Source organism: Drosophila hydei, unplaced genomic scaffold (assembly GCF_003285905.1).
Source record: "Drosophila hydei strain 15085-1641.00,03,60 unplaced genomic scaffold, DhydRS2 tig00000290-arrow-arrow-pilon, whole genome shotgun sequence".
In the NCBI taxonomy this organism is placed as follows: Eukaryota; Metazoa; Arthropoda; class Insecta; order Diptera; family Drosophilidae; genus Drosophila; species Drosophila hydei.
In genome coordinates, this window is record NW_022045704.1 from 1,485,565 (window position 1) to 1,502,152 (window position 16,588).

At 37.4% G+C, this 16,588-nt stretch overlaps 2 protein-coding genes across 2 annotated transcripts; one reads left to right on the plus strand and one right to left on the minus strand.

Moving 5' to 3' along the window:
* Window positions 1-295: 295 nt before the first annotated feature.
* LOC111594977 lies at window positions 296-3,050 on the plus strand (the record flags this gene model as incomplete). Its single annotated transcript, XM_030223800.1, has 5 exons — window positions 296-441; window positions 502-775; window positions 839-961; window positions 1,015-1,176; window positions 1,251-3,050. Coding segments are annotated over 5 exons (2,244 nt in total), but the record flags the coding sequence as incomplete, so codon positions are not given.
* Window positions 3,050-5,515, minus strand: LOC111594966 (nucleosome assembly protein 1-like 1-A). Its single transcript, XM_023308464.2, has 6 exons — window positions 5,299-5,515; window positions 5,067-5,227; window positions 4,176-4,299; window positions 3,891-4,119; window positions 3,515-3,594; window positions 3,050-3,446 (listed from the first exon to the last, which is right to left on the minus strand). Exons 1-6 carry the CDS (start codon window positions 5,374-5,376, stop codon window positions 3,252-3,254), a joined length of 867 nt encoding a protein of 288 aa, XP_023164232.1. The 5' UTR covers window positions 5,377-5,515; the 3' UTR covers window positions 3,050-3,251.
* Window positions 5,516-16,588: the final 11,073 nt, after the last annotated feature.

Sequence of the window (16,588 nt, forward strand, 5' to 3'; positions counted from 1 at the left end):
CAGGTTTGACGTTTATTTTTTAGCTGCTGTTTTTTTTTTACTTTGCCAAAAAAGTTGAGTTTTTTTCGTAAACGAAAACAATTTGGCTTGCAGCGCGTTTAACAACATGAATAGTGTACATAACGCTTTTGTTGCTGCGCAAAAGCGGCGCTTGTCCGACTGCGAGCACAAACAAGCGGACGCGCCCCTACCGCTGCCCCAGGAGCAGCCGGAGCCGAAACAACGCAAAAAAGAACAACAGCAGCATCCGCAGCAGCACCAGCAGCAGCAGCAACAGCAACAGCAACAGCAACAGCAGCAGCAGCAGCAGCAACAACAGCAACAGCAACAGCAAGTGCAACAACAACAACCTCAAAAACATTGTCTGTTGAGCTTTTGCAATGAGCTGCTCTATGAGATATTCAAATATTTGGACACAGCCTCCATACTGGCGATGATGCTGTGAGTGAAACTGTTTAAAAATGTTCTGTAAATATTGTACTATCTTTTCTTTTTCGCCAGTTGCTCTCCGCATTTGGAAAGCTTTCTTTTGGATCATCGCTTCTGGCACAATATTGATCTCAGCAATGCGCCGCTGCCATTGGGCATTTTAGAGGAGGTACTCGGACGTGCAACAGAGAAGACGCACACCATTAAAATCCGTGGACCACCCTCATCGCAGCATGTTGCCGGCGAGTTTAAGCAATTCACTTGCACACTAACATCAGTGTTCCCTAAGGTGGCGACACAGCTCAAAGTTCTTGAATTACAAGGCGTCAGCTTGGACTTTGAATACGTGTGTAGCTATATATATTTATTCCTTTGACCATTATATACTAAAATCTTATGCTACTCGTAGATACATATATCAGAATTTCCAGCCTCGCTAAAACGGTTGAAACTTAAGGATTGCAGCGTTAAGGTTGGAGACCATGTTAAGAGCATATTTCATACTATAGAAAAGCAATTGATTCACTTGGAGGTAATTGGTCATTGCCAATTAGAACCTGATTGTCTAATACTTTCTTCCAATAGGATCTCAGCATTGAGGATAACAATTGGTTTGAACCATACTATATAATGGCGTTATCGAAGCTGCCGTCGTTGCGTCGGCTCAGCCTAAAGGGCTGCCAAATGATGTGTAAATTCGTGCCCTATGGCAGCATGGCAGCTCGCTTTGGGTTTCAAAAGTTGGAAGTATGTAATACTTATATATATATATATATATACAGCAAAGTATGGGTCTTGCAACTGTCTTTATCTTTACACAGATTCTTGATTTACGTTTGACGCCCATTAACAACTCAGATCTGCAGTGCTTTAGCGCCATTGAGGGCCTACGGGAACTGCTGTTGGAATCGCCACCCAATATGCCTCAGGAACCACCTTGTCCAGCAAAAACAACAAATGGCAATGTGCCTGGAGGCGATGAATCCATAGCCCCATTGCCAGAGCAACTTAAAATGTTGAGTGATGATGAACCGTCAACATCGCGCGCAGCCATGGAGCATTTGCGTGCGTGCAAAATAGCTGCCCAGAGTCAAGACGCCAATGCAGAAGCTCCCAAGCCCGCCAGCGAAACATATACTTCGGATAATTGCAATTATGGAAAGGATGCGCCCGATGCGAATAAGCCTAGTGGCAGCACAGCCAAGCCGAGTGGCTGTGTCTCATCCGGCTCGGATGATGAGGACACATCAACTTCTGCGTCGTCCTCAGATAAATCAGATAATGCTGCAGCGCACAGCACTGGACATAGCTCCTCCGATGCGGATGGCAATGGAGGTTTACAGTCGCCGCTTGTGGTTATCGCCTTGCCCAGTGTGGCGCGTAGTCATTCGCCAGCTCCCGCCGAAAATCCACAGAATGCCGATGAAAATCCTGAACCTGCGGCAGATGCAGCAGAGCCAGCAGCAGCAGCAGATGGCGGCATTGAAGCACCGCGCGCTTACTTCTATGTACGGAATGGTTCACCGGTCGATGGACAGCGACCGCAGGTGGTGGCCTCTCTAATTGAGCAGATGGTGGATCAGATACATACGTTTCGTGGCAATCAGCCGGCGCACAGTCGCTTCATGAGGCGTCGTGATCAGGTGATATATATGAATCCGCAGGCAATGGCCGAGCCACTGTTGGTCATGCAATCACGTCGTCATCGCGCCCAGCCACGCGGCAATTTGGAACAGGTTGTACAGCATCCGATGTTTTGGAACATGCTCGATCCGTTGGATAGGGAATATTCACGGCGGATGCGTAGTCGACCACCGGTCAGTCAGCTGCCGCCACAATGCTACGTCTCAGACCGGGCTATGTATAGCTTTGGACGCGCCTATCCTGTACAGTCGGACGTCGTTTGGATACGCAACTCAAATCGTTCGTCCAACAATCGACTCGAACGTATCGAGCTACGCAACTATCCACACATAACAAACTATACTTTGGAGCATCTGGTGCAATGCTCGCCAAATCTCGTCTATATCGACGTAAGTGGCACGAGCATAACCCCATTGGGCTTATGCAAATTCAAAATACTAAAGCCCGATTGCGAGGTAATTGCCACACATTTAAGCATGGACGAGCAGTCGGAGCCGGCAGAGACTGAAGCCTTTGTCCGAGCAGAACCAGAACCAGAACCGGAAGAGCAGCAAGCAGACGTCGTTGAAAGCGATGACCAGCAACGGTCACAGGGCGAAAATTTAGATGAAGTTGCAGCTGAAGCCTTACACCTACCAGAAGTAAGCGCCGAAGCGACAAACGAATCTGAATCTCTGCCTCAATCCCAACCTGAACCCCAACTGGACGAGCCTTAATTCCTAAACTTGGCATGATAATAATAAATCTCTTCCTTCGGATGTTCCACGCTGTGGCGCAGTTATTTAGTATTATGTTTGGAACACCCACACACTATATATATATATAATCTTATGTGTTATTGAGAGGAACATATATATTCATATATATATATATCCTATATATATATATACACACAAATATGTATGTCTGGCTTGATGAAATGTACCAATTTGTTAAGCATTAAAAAAAAAACAAAAACAAACACAAACGATAAACATTTTGAAAAGGAGAAACTGATGAAATGTTTATTTGGTAGCCGTCAAAAAGAAAGAATTGGAAGTGAAGTGGACAAAACAATTGTTCAGTTGCGCTTTCTAAGAGCCAACTCACGGGTGTAAAGAGTATTGGAAAACAGTTTAAGGAAAAACACGTGTGGAAATTCAATTCTCGGTTAACTAGTGCTTATAAAATATTCGGTGTTACTTGTCATTTTCATTGTTGGAAGACTCCTCCTCCTCCTCGACGTCAGAGTCATCCTCGCTGTCCTCTGTGTCCGTGTCAGAGGCATCCGTGCTCTGGCAATCGGCTATTTCACCAGTAAAGAAGATAACGGCCTTCGGTATGACGCGCTCCTTTAAATAGAAGCCCAGCTCGAAATCGTTCTGTAGTATGGCCTAACGATGCAGACAGATGGGAGAACTCGTAGGATCGATGTTATCATTTAAGGGTCTGGTAAGCTTACGTTTATGTCACAGAAATTCGGATCTTCGGGGTCATCTGGTAGAACAGGTGGCGTAAAGAAGTCAAAGAATGACGGTTGATCTGTAGATAAGAATGATTGAGTTGGCTTTACGAAGCGATAGATCTGAAACTAAAAGATACTATGTAGGGCTCCTATGTATATAAGTATGCCTATATATCACTATATATGGATCGGTTTATATCTGTTAACTACTGATTACTGGTTCTTAACTGGGTTCTTAGACTCCTAAGAGTGGGACCTATGAGTTCCAAGAGCCTTAACTGCTATGAGCCCTAACTGCTAAGAGCCCTAGCTGTTGAGAGATCTAACTGCTGAAAGTCCTTAGTGTCCCTGATAGATTCCTAATTTAACGAACCGTTTTTCTCGCGCTCCAAGGACTGTTTCCAATCGATGTGACAACCCTCGCATTTGACAATCTCAGCGCCGTCGTAGGCCAAAGGATCCTCCTTGTCGGGTACACAATTCAATATGTAGGTTTTTGTCAGTACACGATTCTTGAAATAATCGTTTTTCTCGAAAGTGAACTCTATTACAAACTTGACGGTGTCTTCGTTATAGTGCTTGGTTCGTATATCACACAGGTACTGCCAAGATATATATTTATATATATTCATTTCGAATTTCAGCTCTCTTTACTCACCGATAAAATTTTCTCATCCTCCTTGCCAATGAATTCGGTGTAGGAGGCTTTCAGAACCTTAAGCCAAAAGTGTGCAACATTGTCATTTGAATTGGCATCGCCATGATTTTGTTTCTTGTATTCTCTGAGAGTATTCAAAGAGAACTGGTTAAGCTAGGGTCAAACTATAATATAACTATCATCCTATAAACTAAGTTTTGAAAACGAATTGAGTTTCCTGCATTTGTTGTGATGACACCACGATGAGCCGATGTTATCCGAGCTAAACTCAAATAGAATCAAATTGAAAAGCAAATTCAGATACTTAATTGAATCATTTGCCCATGGATATTTACAGAATCATAACTTGTTGAGCTATAATACAGAATTTCTGATATAGAATGAGACAAGAGCAAGACTAGCTTAAAAATACAACGTATAGAAATTCAGATAAATCTTTAAATTAAATTGAAGCAATGAGGAAAAGAAAAAAGTTTTATTTCAATCAGACTAGGAATAAACTTCAGTAACTGAGTATCTATAGAACCTATAGTGGAACGAAGTTTACATTGAGAAGTTCAGCTCAGTCTGAATTTTATGAATCAAATCTAAGGACAGAAAAAGTAATGCTTAAGACGAGTCTTGGGTATGATTGCTTGCTAGGGAAGAAAGTAAGCATTCAAATAAAATCCACAAAGTAACAAGATTTACAAAGATAAACTTTTAGGGGAAATAAATTCAAAAAGCAATCAAGGGTTTATGCTAGATATAAAACTCAAGCTCAAGAATTCAAATGGAATCACGTTTACTATTCCATATTCTATTTAAAAGATCTCTGATCTGTGATCATTGAACCGAACTAGTTCTTTTATGTATATATAAAATAAATATATCTATTTGCATATAGCTTACTCAAGCATCTTTTTGCGCTTGTCGAATATCTCATTGTGTTTTTGCTCGTATAATTTTTCCATATTGTAAATTTCGCGCTGCATCTTGACATCCAGATTGATGGTATCCATATACAGCTGCTTTAGTTCACCAATAATTTTCTTCTCGTCCTCTGTAAAATCCTGCAGAAGAGAAAGCAGAAGTTCCCATTTACTATAACCATCTTTAGACTGGCGGTCGACAAGTGCCTCACATTCTTCTCAGATTTGACAATTTGCTGCGGCATGTTAACCTTTAGCTTGGTGGTATTACGGGATCGGAGTGGTTCCATTATATCGTAATAATTTGTTTTTAACTGGTTCGTGTCTAATAAATAATCGCACAAATTTACGTTCGTTCTTAAAAATTTACAAAAAATATTCTACATCTGACGGAAATGTATTGTGAGCTGTTCTAGCACAAATGATTTAATAATCTCCTCATCAATTTCTATTAGACAATCCTGACATTAATGTCAACGCACACTTAAAGCTAATATGCCCTTTAATTAGATCGGTCTGTATCTGGGTATGTTGGGCTCTTAAGTTTCGAGAAGAGTATATTGGCTTCCGCGTTGCTCCGCCTTCTGCATGACTTCATGGAGACTGAACTCCTCAACTATAATCCAGACACCATTTTTATGTAAGTTGTATAGCTATGCCGCGTGATAAGTTAAGATAAATGAAGAATTCTTTTCGACATAAGATTATATATGAATGGCATTAAATTCTATCTATATTCATAGCTTTACAGCTGAGTTGATCATTCTGCTGATGCTCACTGTACACTGAGTGCCAATAATATATATACACCTCTTAAAAGTTGGAACAGCTGCTCAGCATAAAAATCATATAAATTTTATTAGCTCGAAAATGTCCATATTTGCATGAACTGAGGTGTTTGTAATACATTTATTCAGTTAGAGTGAATTTACAGCATTAATCAAACTCACTTAATTTTAAATACATTTTTATGTATCAAGATTGTAGTGGCTTTAAATTTAAATTGTTTTTAGATCAGTATTAAATTATTTTTATTTATTTTTTTTTTTTTGTTTATTTAAAATAGTTAAAATTAAGATTTTTTTGATTTGGCATCTGCTTAAAAATGAGCTAAGAACTGCAGCAAAAAATATATAAGAAATTTTAGTTGTAAAACTAGATATCAATTTTGAGATAAATCCACAAGGCTTATAGCAGTATATTAGATATTTAAACAATTTCTGCTTAATATCTAATCTTAATATTCTTCGACTTACGATTGATTTTGCAACCAGCTTTTCTAGGCATATCTCGGCAAGTATAAGAGCAGTTCTCGAGCATCAATGTAAACTAAATTACTTTTTGAATAAACATTTATCTGTCACATAAATTAGATTAGATTAGATTAGAAAAGCTCTTGAAACTTTTCAAGTTCATTTGATATACGTTTTACTGTAGAATATTATATAATATATGATCTTTCGTTCGTTTGTTCTAATGCCAAAAGCTCTTGAAAGTTCAATTGATTAAGCTAGAGTATTTAAATGTTAATGTACTATATATACATATATATATACATATACCTAAATGTCAACATTAAGCTAATTAGCTCTAGTACTACAACTAGTCTATGCCATAGCCCAAGTTGACCTTGTTTCCAAAAGTAATTATTGTGTATATTAAAAACAGTCAAGAAACCCTTTATATATATTTTTTTTCTTTTTCGTTTTCGTATTTTCCAGCGTATATTTTAGCGCCTATTAAAATGCTGGCCATGTTTATTGGCAATTTAACGCACATTTAATTTTTGGCTCATTTTTTTTTTGTTAAACTTTTCATTTTGCATGCAATTAAGTGTTGTCTTCCCTTCTTTTTAGGGGGCGGGGCGTGTCCTTTGTTGTATGCAAATCACGTGCTGTTGTTCAAGGGTTCTGTAGCTGGTTCCATTTACGAGTTTGTTAAATGAGCCGCACAGCACAAGTTGCAAGTCGACTGTCGGCAGTCGACAGTCGACAGTCGACAGTCGGCGGTTGCCTCATGAGGCAAGTTTAATAATGTGACAGGCTTAGCGCCATATGTCAGGGCCAGCAAAAAGTTTTCGAACCGCTTTGGCAAATATTTCAAAAAAATATGTAAGAGTTAATTACAATTGGCTGACTGAGAGATACCCTGTAACGGAAATAATAAAATACTGAGAGGGGAAGGAGACAGAGAGAGAGACGCAGGGAAGAGAGAAAGAGAGGCAGAGAAACAGAGAGAGTGAGAAAGAGCAAAACAGAGAGAAATTAAGCGAGAGAATCACAGGAGAAAGAAGGAAAGAGTGAGAGAGAGCGAGAGGAGAGGCAGCGATAGAGCGAGAAAGGAACAGGAAGATATCCCTAAAGCTATGAAAAGAGAGATGAAGAGAGTAAGAGTGTGAGAGAGAAAAACAGAGAGAATGAAACAGATAGAGATGGCAAGAGATGGGTATTAAAAGAATGAAGAAATAAAAATAGTGAGAGCAGATCAAAAGAAAGAAAGAATAGAAGATGTATAAAAGAGACAGAGAAAGAGAGAGAGCTAGAGAGTCGTAGAGGTTGAGCTTATGAAAGACAGAGATCAAGATAGAAAGGCAAAGAGAAGTTCCTCCAGCATTAGAGATAGATAGGTAGGGACACTGACAAAGAGAGAGATATAGACAGATTAATTTACTATTTTATATACTATATAAGTTCCGTTATGTACACATTACCCATAGCGCTGCCACCCGCCTTTGCTCATCCATTGCGTGCAGGGTATTAAAAATTAAATTATGAGTGGGCACCGCACTGGACACAAAAAGTGTAAACAAATTTGGCCAAGCGGAAACCGAGACAAGCACGCACACACAGGCTCCGGGTGTGTGTGTGCGTGGGTGTTTGAGTGTTTGCCAACAAATACATGTGAAATAACATGTACGCATGTCCAGCGCCTTGGCGCGGTCAGCTGAGACTGGACGAGCGCTTCGTCGCATTTGATATAATTTAATATAAATATATATATATATATATATATATATATATATATATGTGTGTATGTGTGTTTTCACTTTCTTCTTCTTCTTTAGCTAAATACCTTGGGGAAATTAAAAAAGAAATCATTAGGCAAACACAATGCTAAGTTTTGACATGAAAGATGACGCCACAGCCAGAGAAGCATTTTGTGAAGCATTTCAATTAACATTCCGGGCACTCAATTAGCAGGTGCATGAAGTGCAAGCCACATTGACATCCTCATAGTTAAAATTTAATTAAAACACTAAAAATTAGAAGCGACTTAGAGTGTGAAAGGGGGGGGGAGATAGAGTGAATAACCGGAGATAGAGCATCGAACCCTGGAGCAACAGTTATTTGGGGATTAGTACTGGATGCTGGGAAAGTGCATGTCTGCAGAAAATCGAATCAGCCAAGATGGGTGTGGGTGGTACAGGAGGGCGTGGCTGTGCCAAAAATGTGCAACAAAAGCGTAAGACGTAGTGCAGCATTTGATGATGAAACGACGTGTTAATTAAGGTCATAATAATTCAACCTAAATTGAAAACTTGCCCCGGCTGCTGCCAGCCTCTCCCTCCCGCTCTCACTCTGCGTGTCGGTGCTTGTGTGTGTGCCATGCCCAGTGGCAGTGCTGACTGCTACCTGCAGCAGTTGGCCCAGCTTTCAGTTAAGCTGATTGCAACAAATTATTTTGCACCTTGGCTGAACTTTGCTTGCGCTGGCGTTGATAAACGAATTTTGTTTAGTTTACTTTGCTTATTTTAATGCTGAGCAGGGGCCACACTTCGCATGGCAGCCACACAGTCAGCCTTCCTCTCGTCTGATGTGGTCCAGCGGCAACAGCAGCAGCAGTAGCATCCGCATCATCATCTCTGCCGCCCTGTCTTGCTGTCCATCTGGGGCTTTGTTCCATTTGGGTTTTGCATATTCGTGGCTCGTAGACTAAGCGTATCTTACAATTTGCAGCTGTTGTCTTTAAGGCCAGCAGACAGAGAGAGAGAGAGAGAGAGAGAGTGAGAACGTGAGTGCGCTCTATCTCTTTCTAATTAAGCTATTGTGCTTCTAAGCTTTGCTTACATAATTATGCTATAGGGTGCATTTTCTTTATACTTAATTGGTTCGACTTATTTATTTCTCTAAGCAGTGCATAAGACACAGTTTTATTGACAGCTAAAAAGTCAAGTGGTTCGAACTACGCACTATTTTCCTTTTATTTTATTGTGGATTTTAAATAAATCTTAATCAACTTTAAGTGTTTAAAAATAAAAGAAGATATTTAAATAGATATTTAATAATATTTAATAATAATAATAATAATAATAATATTATTTAATATTAACATCTGTAAAATTTCAGCTATATATTTTTTATTTATTTTTTTTTAATCTATATTTTATCTATTATAATTTTAATAAAATGTAATTATTAGAATTGAATTACAATATAATTATTAAAGGTTTTTGTGCTAAATATGATTATTTTCCTTTATTTTTATTTTTTATTTTAATATTGGAAACTTATAAGAAAATGTTTTTTTTTTTTATTTTTAGGCTCGTATTTTGTAAAATCACAAATAAAAATTAAATTTTTGTATTGTAAAAATTAAATTTTTGTATATATATTGTAAAATCACAAATAAAAATTAAATTTTTTTTTAGATTTTTATATATATTTTTTTTAATTAATCACATATTTCTGTAATTGAATAAGCATATATAATTATTATTATAAGTAATATTTTTATATGATTTTATTTTAGTAAAATGCGAGTAATTTTTTTGGTAAATTATGATTTATAAATTTTTATATTAAAGTTACATTCTTATGGTATACTCCATAGGACGATTTATAAAACATTTTATTATATATTTGTTATTTCTTTTATAGAAATAGGCTATGAAAATACTTCTTTGATAATATTTAATGTATTTTTAATATTGTTAATGTTGTAGAAACAATTTTTTTTACCTATTTTAAGCGCTAATAAAATATTTTTGTTCAAAATATTTTATATTTCTTTTTATTTATTTTGAAATATATTTTAGTATAGCTTTATTTTTATTTTTACTTAGTTTTTCAAAATTTAATTATGATCATTATACTAAGCTGATCGTATAACTATATCCACATATATAGAAGATATAAAATATATCTTTAACTTCATAACTCTAACTCTTTAATAATGATAGAGATTTACTGCATACCTCAGGCAGTTCAGTTCCTCAACTAATTATTAAAATTTATATTTATTATTATAATTATATTTACTATATTATTATTATTAATTTATAATTATAATTATTATAATTATATATATTATATTATTATATCCAAAACAGTGTGAAGTTATCACGCTGTATTTATAAAAGAAAAACTTACAAGTCCTATAAAGAGATTAGAGTATTGGAGTATCTGCTTGAGATCGCATTTAAATAGAGCTTTCTTTGCGTTAATCCACATTTTTTTTATGGTGGGCTGTCAGTTGGTTCGCTAGTTGAAACTTGGTTAAAGTGGCAAATTGTGTTGACCATTAAATGTTATTAGTTAGCAAAAGCGCAATTTGGTGTAGTGCTTAAAAACTTGCATAATATTATTATCCTTGACTCATTTGCATAAGAATTGGCTTAGATGGTCATTGCTCAAAATAGACGAAGAGAGAGATAGAGGGTGAGTGAGTGAGAGTGAGGGAGACGGATAGATTTGATGAAGTTCTTTTAAAAACTTCATTTCACATAGCTCACACATAATTATAGAGCCTTCTCTCCCCCTCTCACCCTGTATACATTTACCTGGTATTCTAATTCAAACGTTACACAGACAGAGATAGAGAGATGTGGGGAGGGTGAGTGGCCGCATTATCCTTGGCTGCCGCAGGTTAGTTTCCTTGCCACATGCGAAAATGCGCTACATGAAAACTTTTTACTAATTTACATTCATTACACACATTTGCAATAAAACTAGCAGCCCAACTCGACTCAATACTGACACACACACACACACACACACACATGGAAACTGAAGTGCTACATACAACTACATTGACATTTTACATGCTTCATTAGCGTGTAAGCGCGGTAATAATGAAATTTCCTTATGGCTGCATTTGCCAACTTCATATGTGGGCGGCGTTGAATTCGGTTTTTCGGGTTCTGCTTCTGGTTCTGGTTCGGGTTCGGTTCGGGCTTTGGTTTCGGTTTCGCAGCTCTTGAGGTCTTTGCTGATATTGCTGCATAGTTTTTGCGCCACTTGCAAAACTTGAGGCGTTGTTTCACCTACCTAACCACAATTTATGTTGCTTGTGGCAAAGCAAATACTTAAATCGCAGCAGAGTGATTAACGAGCAGATACCCTGTATGTTGGCAAAGCACTGACGCTGTCTTGTGTTAGTTCTTAAATAAAAGAGTATTATGTAATTTGAGTAGATATTCTGACATGCATAGTTTGAAGATTCATAATATTTGCGTATAACTACAAATCGATATTTATCGATAATCATAATATAAATCAAGAAGTAATTGACTTTGAGATGATTATACTATGTGCTGCCACATAAAAATATGTTTTCTGCTTATTTATATTTATACTAGAAATTTAGAAGTTATCGTTATCGTTTTAACAAATCGTGAAATAATATCGCTAATTATTTTTGATTTTAAATATTATATATAATTAATGCTTATTACACATATGTTAATGTATGTGATTAGACATATGTCACAAATGCTACAAAATTGAGTGAGAATCGATATTTATCGATTAGAGAAAATATGATATTTGATTATTCTAACAACTTTGTCGATATACACCAAAAATCGAGGCTTTAAATCGATAATTGGGTGTTAGATAAATATGGAATTGTACTATCGATATTTGTCAGCGACGATCAATCGATAGACAAGTGACAAACAAGACAACATTGACTCGATTATACCTCTGAGCTGTTCTGCTGTGCCTTGCCAAACCCTCGCATTAGTTCATAATGCGCGCAGTTGTCAAACACTTTTAATGGGTACAGGGTATAAGAACAACAAATTCGAAGTGCTACAACTGCCACAGCAGCTGCTGCTGCTGCTTCTGTTGCTGCTCGATTCAAGGTGCATCTGGTTGGAATTTCCGCCAGGAGCTGATTGGAACTGATCAACTTCAAAGGCGGCGCTGACAATCGAAACGCGCGACATGACAATCAAATGGGGGCAAACAAAGCGATATACACACACACACTAACGCACTAACATACACACACACACACACACAGTCAGTCAAAAAAATGAGCAGCGGAAATGATGGCGCAGCTAGCGGAAACGAAGCGAAGCAGGCAACAAGCAAAAAGGAAGATGGCGAAAGGCGGCTTCAGTTGTCGCCTGCTGTGCTAGAAGAAATTAAAATTGCATTACGAAACGAGGCGAAGGCGGATCTGCAGTCTGTCTATATACATAACTCTATACATACATACATATATATATATATATATATATATATCTGTATATGTGTGTGCGATGCTTCTGCTTGTATTTGTGGCATAAATATTTCAATATTTTGTGCAAATTTTGAAGCTGCTTAGCAAGGCAGCCCCATGCTGATGGCATGCTGTCGTCCAGCCAGGAAATAGTTTAATTAAAATACCTTAGCATAGCCATTAAGAACATTACATTTAACGTAGCTGGTATTCAGAATGGGGCATAACGGCTTGCCCAGCTGCCTATGTTGACCATTTTCATTGTTTCCACATGCAAATTTTTTTGTTGCTTTTTTCCTGCGAAACAATAGAAGCGCATTACAGAGCACGTGAGTGCGTTATGAATTGGGAGAGTTGAGCCAGGCAATACCCTGTAAGCTGCACGCAGCTGACTTCTTAATTGTGCTCTAGTTTTTGCAGGTGTTCAAATGGATAGACATAGGTAGAGTCGTATAGAGGGACAGATGGGTAAGTGTAGATTCAGAAGGAGAGGCGGATGGACGAAAACACAGGCGAGATAGAAGGACGGATGGATGGACAGCCGGCGACACAGACGGACGGACGGACGGATTCAGTATACGGACACAGGGAGGGACGCACAGACGGCTGGAGAGACAGATGAACGGACAGGCCGACTTATTGACAGACAGACAGACGGAGAGGCAAATATTCGGAAGAGACAGGCAGCTAAATAAACAGATAGATTGAGATGCTAACGTAGGGGCGGATAGGGAGGCAGACGGTGGGAGAGAAATGGCTATCCGGAGGAACAGAGGGAGGGAGGGACAGGATAGGTAAAAGACGGACGTATAGAAATATATATATATATATATATACAAAGGACAAATTATCAGACTAATATAAGCAGAAGTCGATGGGCAAGCAGACAGACAGATAGACGTACATAATGAGAGAGAGAGAGAGAGAGATAAAGCGACGAAAGAATATGCCAACTGATCTGAATAAATTTGTCTATATGAAGCTTGGCATCACACACAATTGTGTGTATGTATACAACCAATATACCCGCTTAACCCATTTACGAAGGGGTTCTGGGTAGCAAAGAAGCTCTCGCAAATGGCAGCAAAAGTTAAAGAGCGACTCAGCGTTGAGCCTTTAAAAGGAGGCCACATAACAACAACAACAAAAAAAGCTACAACAACAGCAACAACAACAACAAAAGCTACAACAACAGCAACAACAACAACAAAAGCTACAACAACAACATGTCCACATAAAACATGCAAATATCCGAAGCACGCCCCATGGATGATGTTGTTAAGCGTTCGTCCTTTGCCAAATAAAAGAAAATCAAAAAAAAAAAAAAAATAAATAAATAAAGCAAAAAAAAAAATAACAACAAGCACATAAAAAGTAAATGCAAATAACCGTTCGCTATTTCAAATACAAAACAATAGAAAAAAGTCGCAATTCATCTTTGAAGTGCCGAACTTTTAATATACTATAAAATAAAATATATTTTCCAATATAAAATTCGATTGATTCGATTGATAATCATAGTGAATTCGATTTGATAAATGATATAATGATAAATATGGTGCCATATGATATTACAGTTGAAAAATTTTGATATTTAAATTCTGAGTTTTTACATTCCAATATAATATACTCGAAGATAGACTCCATATAGCAAACATCAGCTCGTCTGTGGTATAAATCGATACTTATCGATAAGTTTAGTTATGTGTACTACTCTGATATGCCGTTTCATTTTCTGATAATACAAATGGCATTTGTTTCTCAGAGAACTCTTTATAATAAACTGAAAGATCAAGATTACTGATCGATAATTAACGATTGTTGTACTCATATGGAATACGTGTTGCTATCATCGATTCTATTAACCAAACTGTCTTCTTTTTATTATTAAAAAGATTCATTTTAAAGTTAACAGATAAAGTGGTAGCGCTTTTATATAACGATATTTATCGATAGTTTTAGACTATATGGTAAACAAGGAGATTATCGATTTTTTTATCACAAATCTTTCAGATGGTATGTATCGCAGAACAGTTGAAAGATTAAGAAACATAGATGTCATACATCGATAATTATCGATAATTATCTTTGTTACATTTCCATTTGCTTTTTGAATGTTTCCATATTTAAATTTTTAATGATCAATTCAGCTATAAATTTAATCAATACTTATCGACTCCACTTTCTTATTGATCGATATGTATCGCTTATGCTACTTATGAAGTATTGATATCTTAGATTTAAATAATACAAATATTATTTTGTAATCTAATTCAGCTCCCTGATAAATAGATAATTATTGAATATTGCTTGGATCGATAATTATCGATTACATGTTGCTTTTGGTACTTACGATATTGCACCTTGCACACCAAATTGAAAATACCCGCAGCAAGGGTATTAAAAAACACAAAACCAAAGGAGACAAACAGAGAGAAAGCAAAAAAGAAAAAAAAAAACAAAACAAGTTGAACAATAAGATTAACATGAAAACAATCATGACAATCAGTAACCGCAAATGTCAAATTAAATTATCAATAAATTTACACGAAGACAACAGAGGAACACACGCCACGCCCCCTACGCTTCCACACGGCACCAACCCACCGCTCAACAACTGTCCGCACGGACGCAAATTTGTCGCTTGGCGGTGATGGCAACAAGCAATATCAAGTATACGAACCGTGAGTCCACGAATGGGGCATGGCGTCTGCAGCACATAATGAAATCATTTGCAAAATGAAAACAACAACAAGCATCAGAACCAGCAGCAGCAGCATCCATACACACAAACACACACACATATATACAGCAACACACATACTTAAAATGTTTTTGCTCCACTTGAGGACATTGTCCATCAGTGAAACTTTGCACACCATTGAATTGAAGAAGAAAGAAGAATGGAAGACAGCCACAGAGCAAGGCAAGTGAGAGCGAGAGAGACAGAGGGAGAGTGGTCGCTAGCGAAGGGCACACTTGCAAATCATAAAACAACAGAGGCGAAGAAAATGTTTTTTAAATCTTCATAAATATTCATTATGAGCGTGAAAGAGAGAGATAGAGGGAGGGCGAGCAGGAGTGGTAAAGAGGCTGAGTAAATAGTTTGAGGGCAGCTGCGAATATTCCAATGGACTGTGGACACTCTCTCTCTCTCTCTTTCTCTCTGTGTGTGTGGGCAGCCGCTAAATTTAATTTTACAGATGGCTCTCTACATGAAGTTGCCAGCAAAACAAAATAACAATAAAGTGGCCCGCAACAAAAACAAACGAAAAAAGAAATGGATAAAAAAACATGCAAATACTTGGTCATAAAGAGACCGAGACAGAGACAGAGAGGGAGAGAGAGGGATATGGCCTTGAAGCTGTGGCCGCTGTCACCATGTTCAATGATCTGCTTCGACTATATGCGCGCACTAAGAGAAAATTACCCTTAATTTGAGGGGTAGCTTAAGCGTGCAAACGCATGCTCTTAAGCTGGGAAATTTAAGCAGCAGGGGTTCAGTTAAAAGTAACGGTAACTGCAGTAACCATACTGGTAAATTGTTAAGAAAGAGGGGAAAGTTGTGCTATTTCGTTGAAATTTTATGAATTTTATTTTTAGTTTTTATGACTATATAAATACTTAAATATAAGCATAATTCATAAAGACATTGCAGATTAACATACATACCTATTATTATAATATAAGTAACCAAATGAAATTTAAACAATTTAACAAGTAAATTAAAAAAATTAATTAATTTACAAGAATATTTACTATTATGATTTTAATTTTAATTATACCCCACAAATATTTTATATAATTTTTAATAGATTTACGTTGCCTATGCCATGCCCCTATGAACATATTCCACACGTTCCACATACAAATATCCCCAGGCTCAAAGGGATATTCTCTCTTCGCGTTACGCACTCGTTTCCAACGGAATGCCAAACGAAAAGAGCAAACGAAATGGCAGCAGCATCGTAATGGCAATTACATTGGGTTAGTCTCACAGACTTCGCGGTTCGTGTTAACAAACCTCGCCAACTCTCACCCACCCCGCACTCAAAC

Bases quoted from the DNA above. Each gene is read 5' to 3' on its own strand.
- LOC111594966 (XM_023308464.2), bottom strand. From the start codon at position 5,376: ATGGAACCACTCCGATCCCGTAATACCACCAAGCTAAAGGTTAACATG. The intron at 4,300-5,066 runs GTAAGCTATATG...GAATACTCTCAG, and splicing joins AAGCGCAAAAAGATGCTTGA to AGAATACAAGAAACAAAATC. The intron at 3,447-3,514 runs GTAAGCTTACCA...CTGCATCGTTAG, and splicing joins CGAATTTCTGTGACATAAAC to GCCATACTACAGAACGATTT.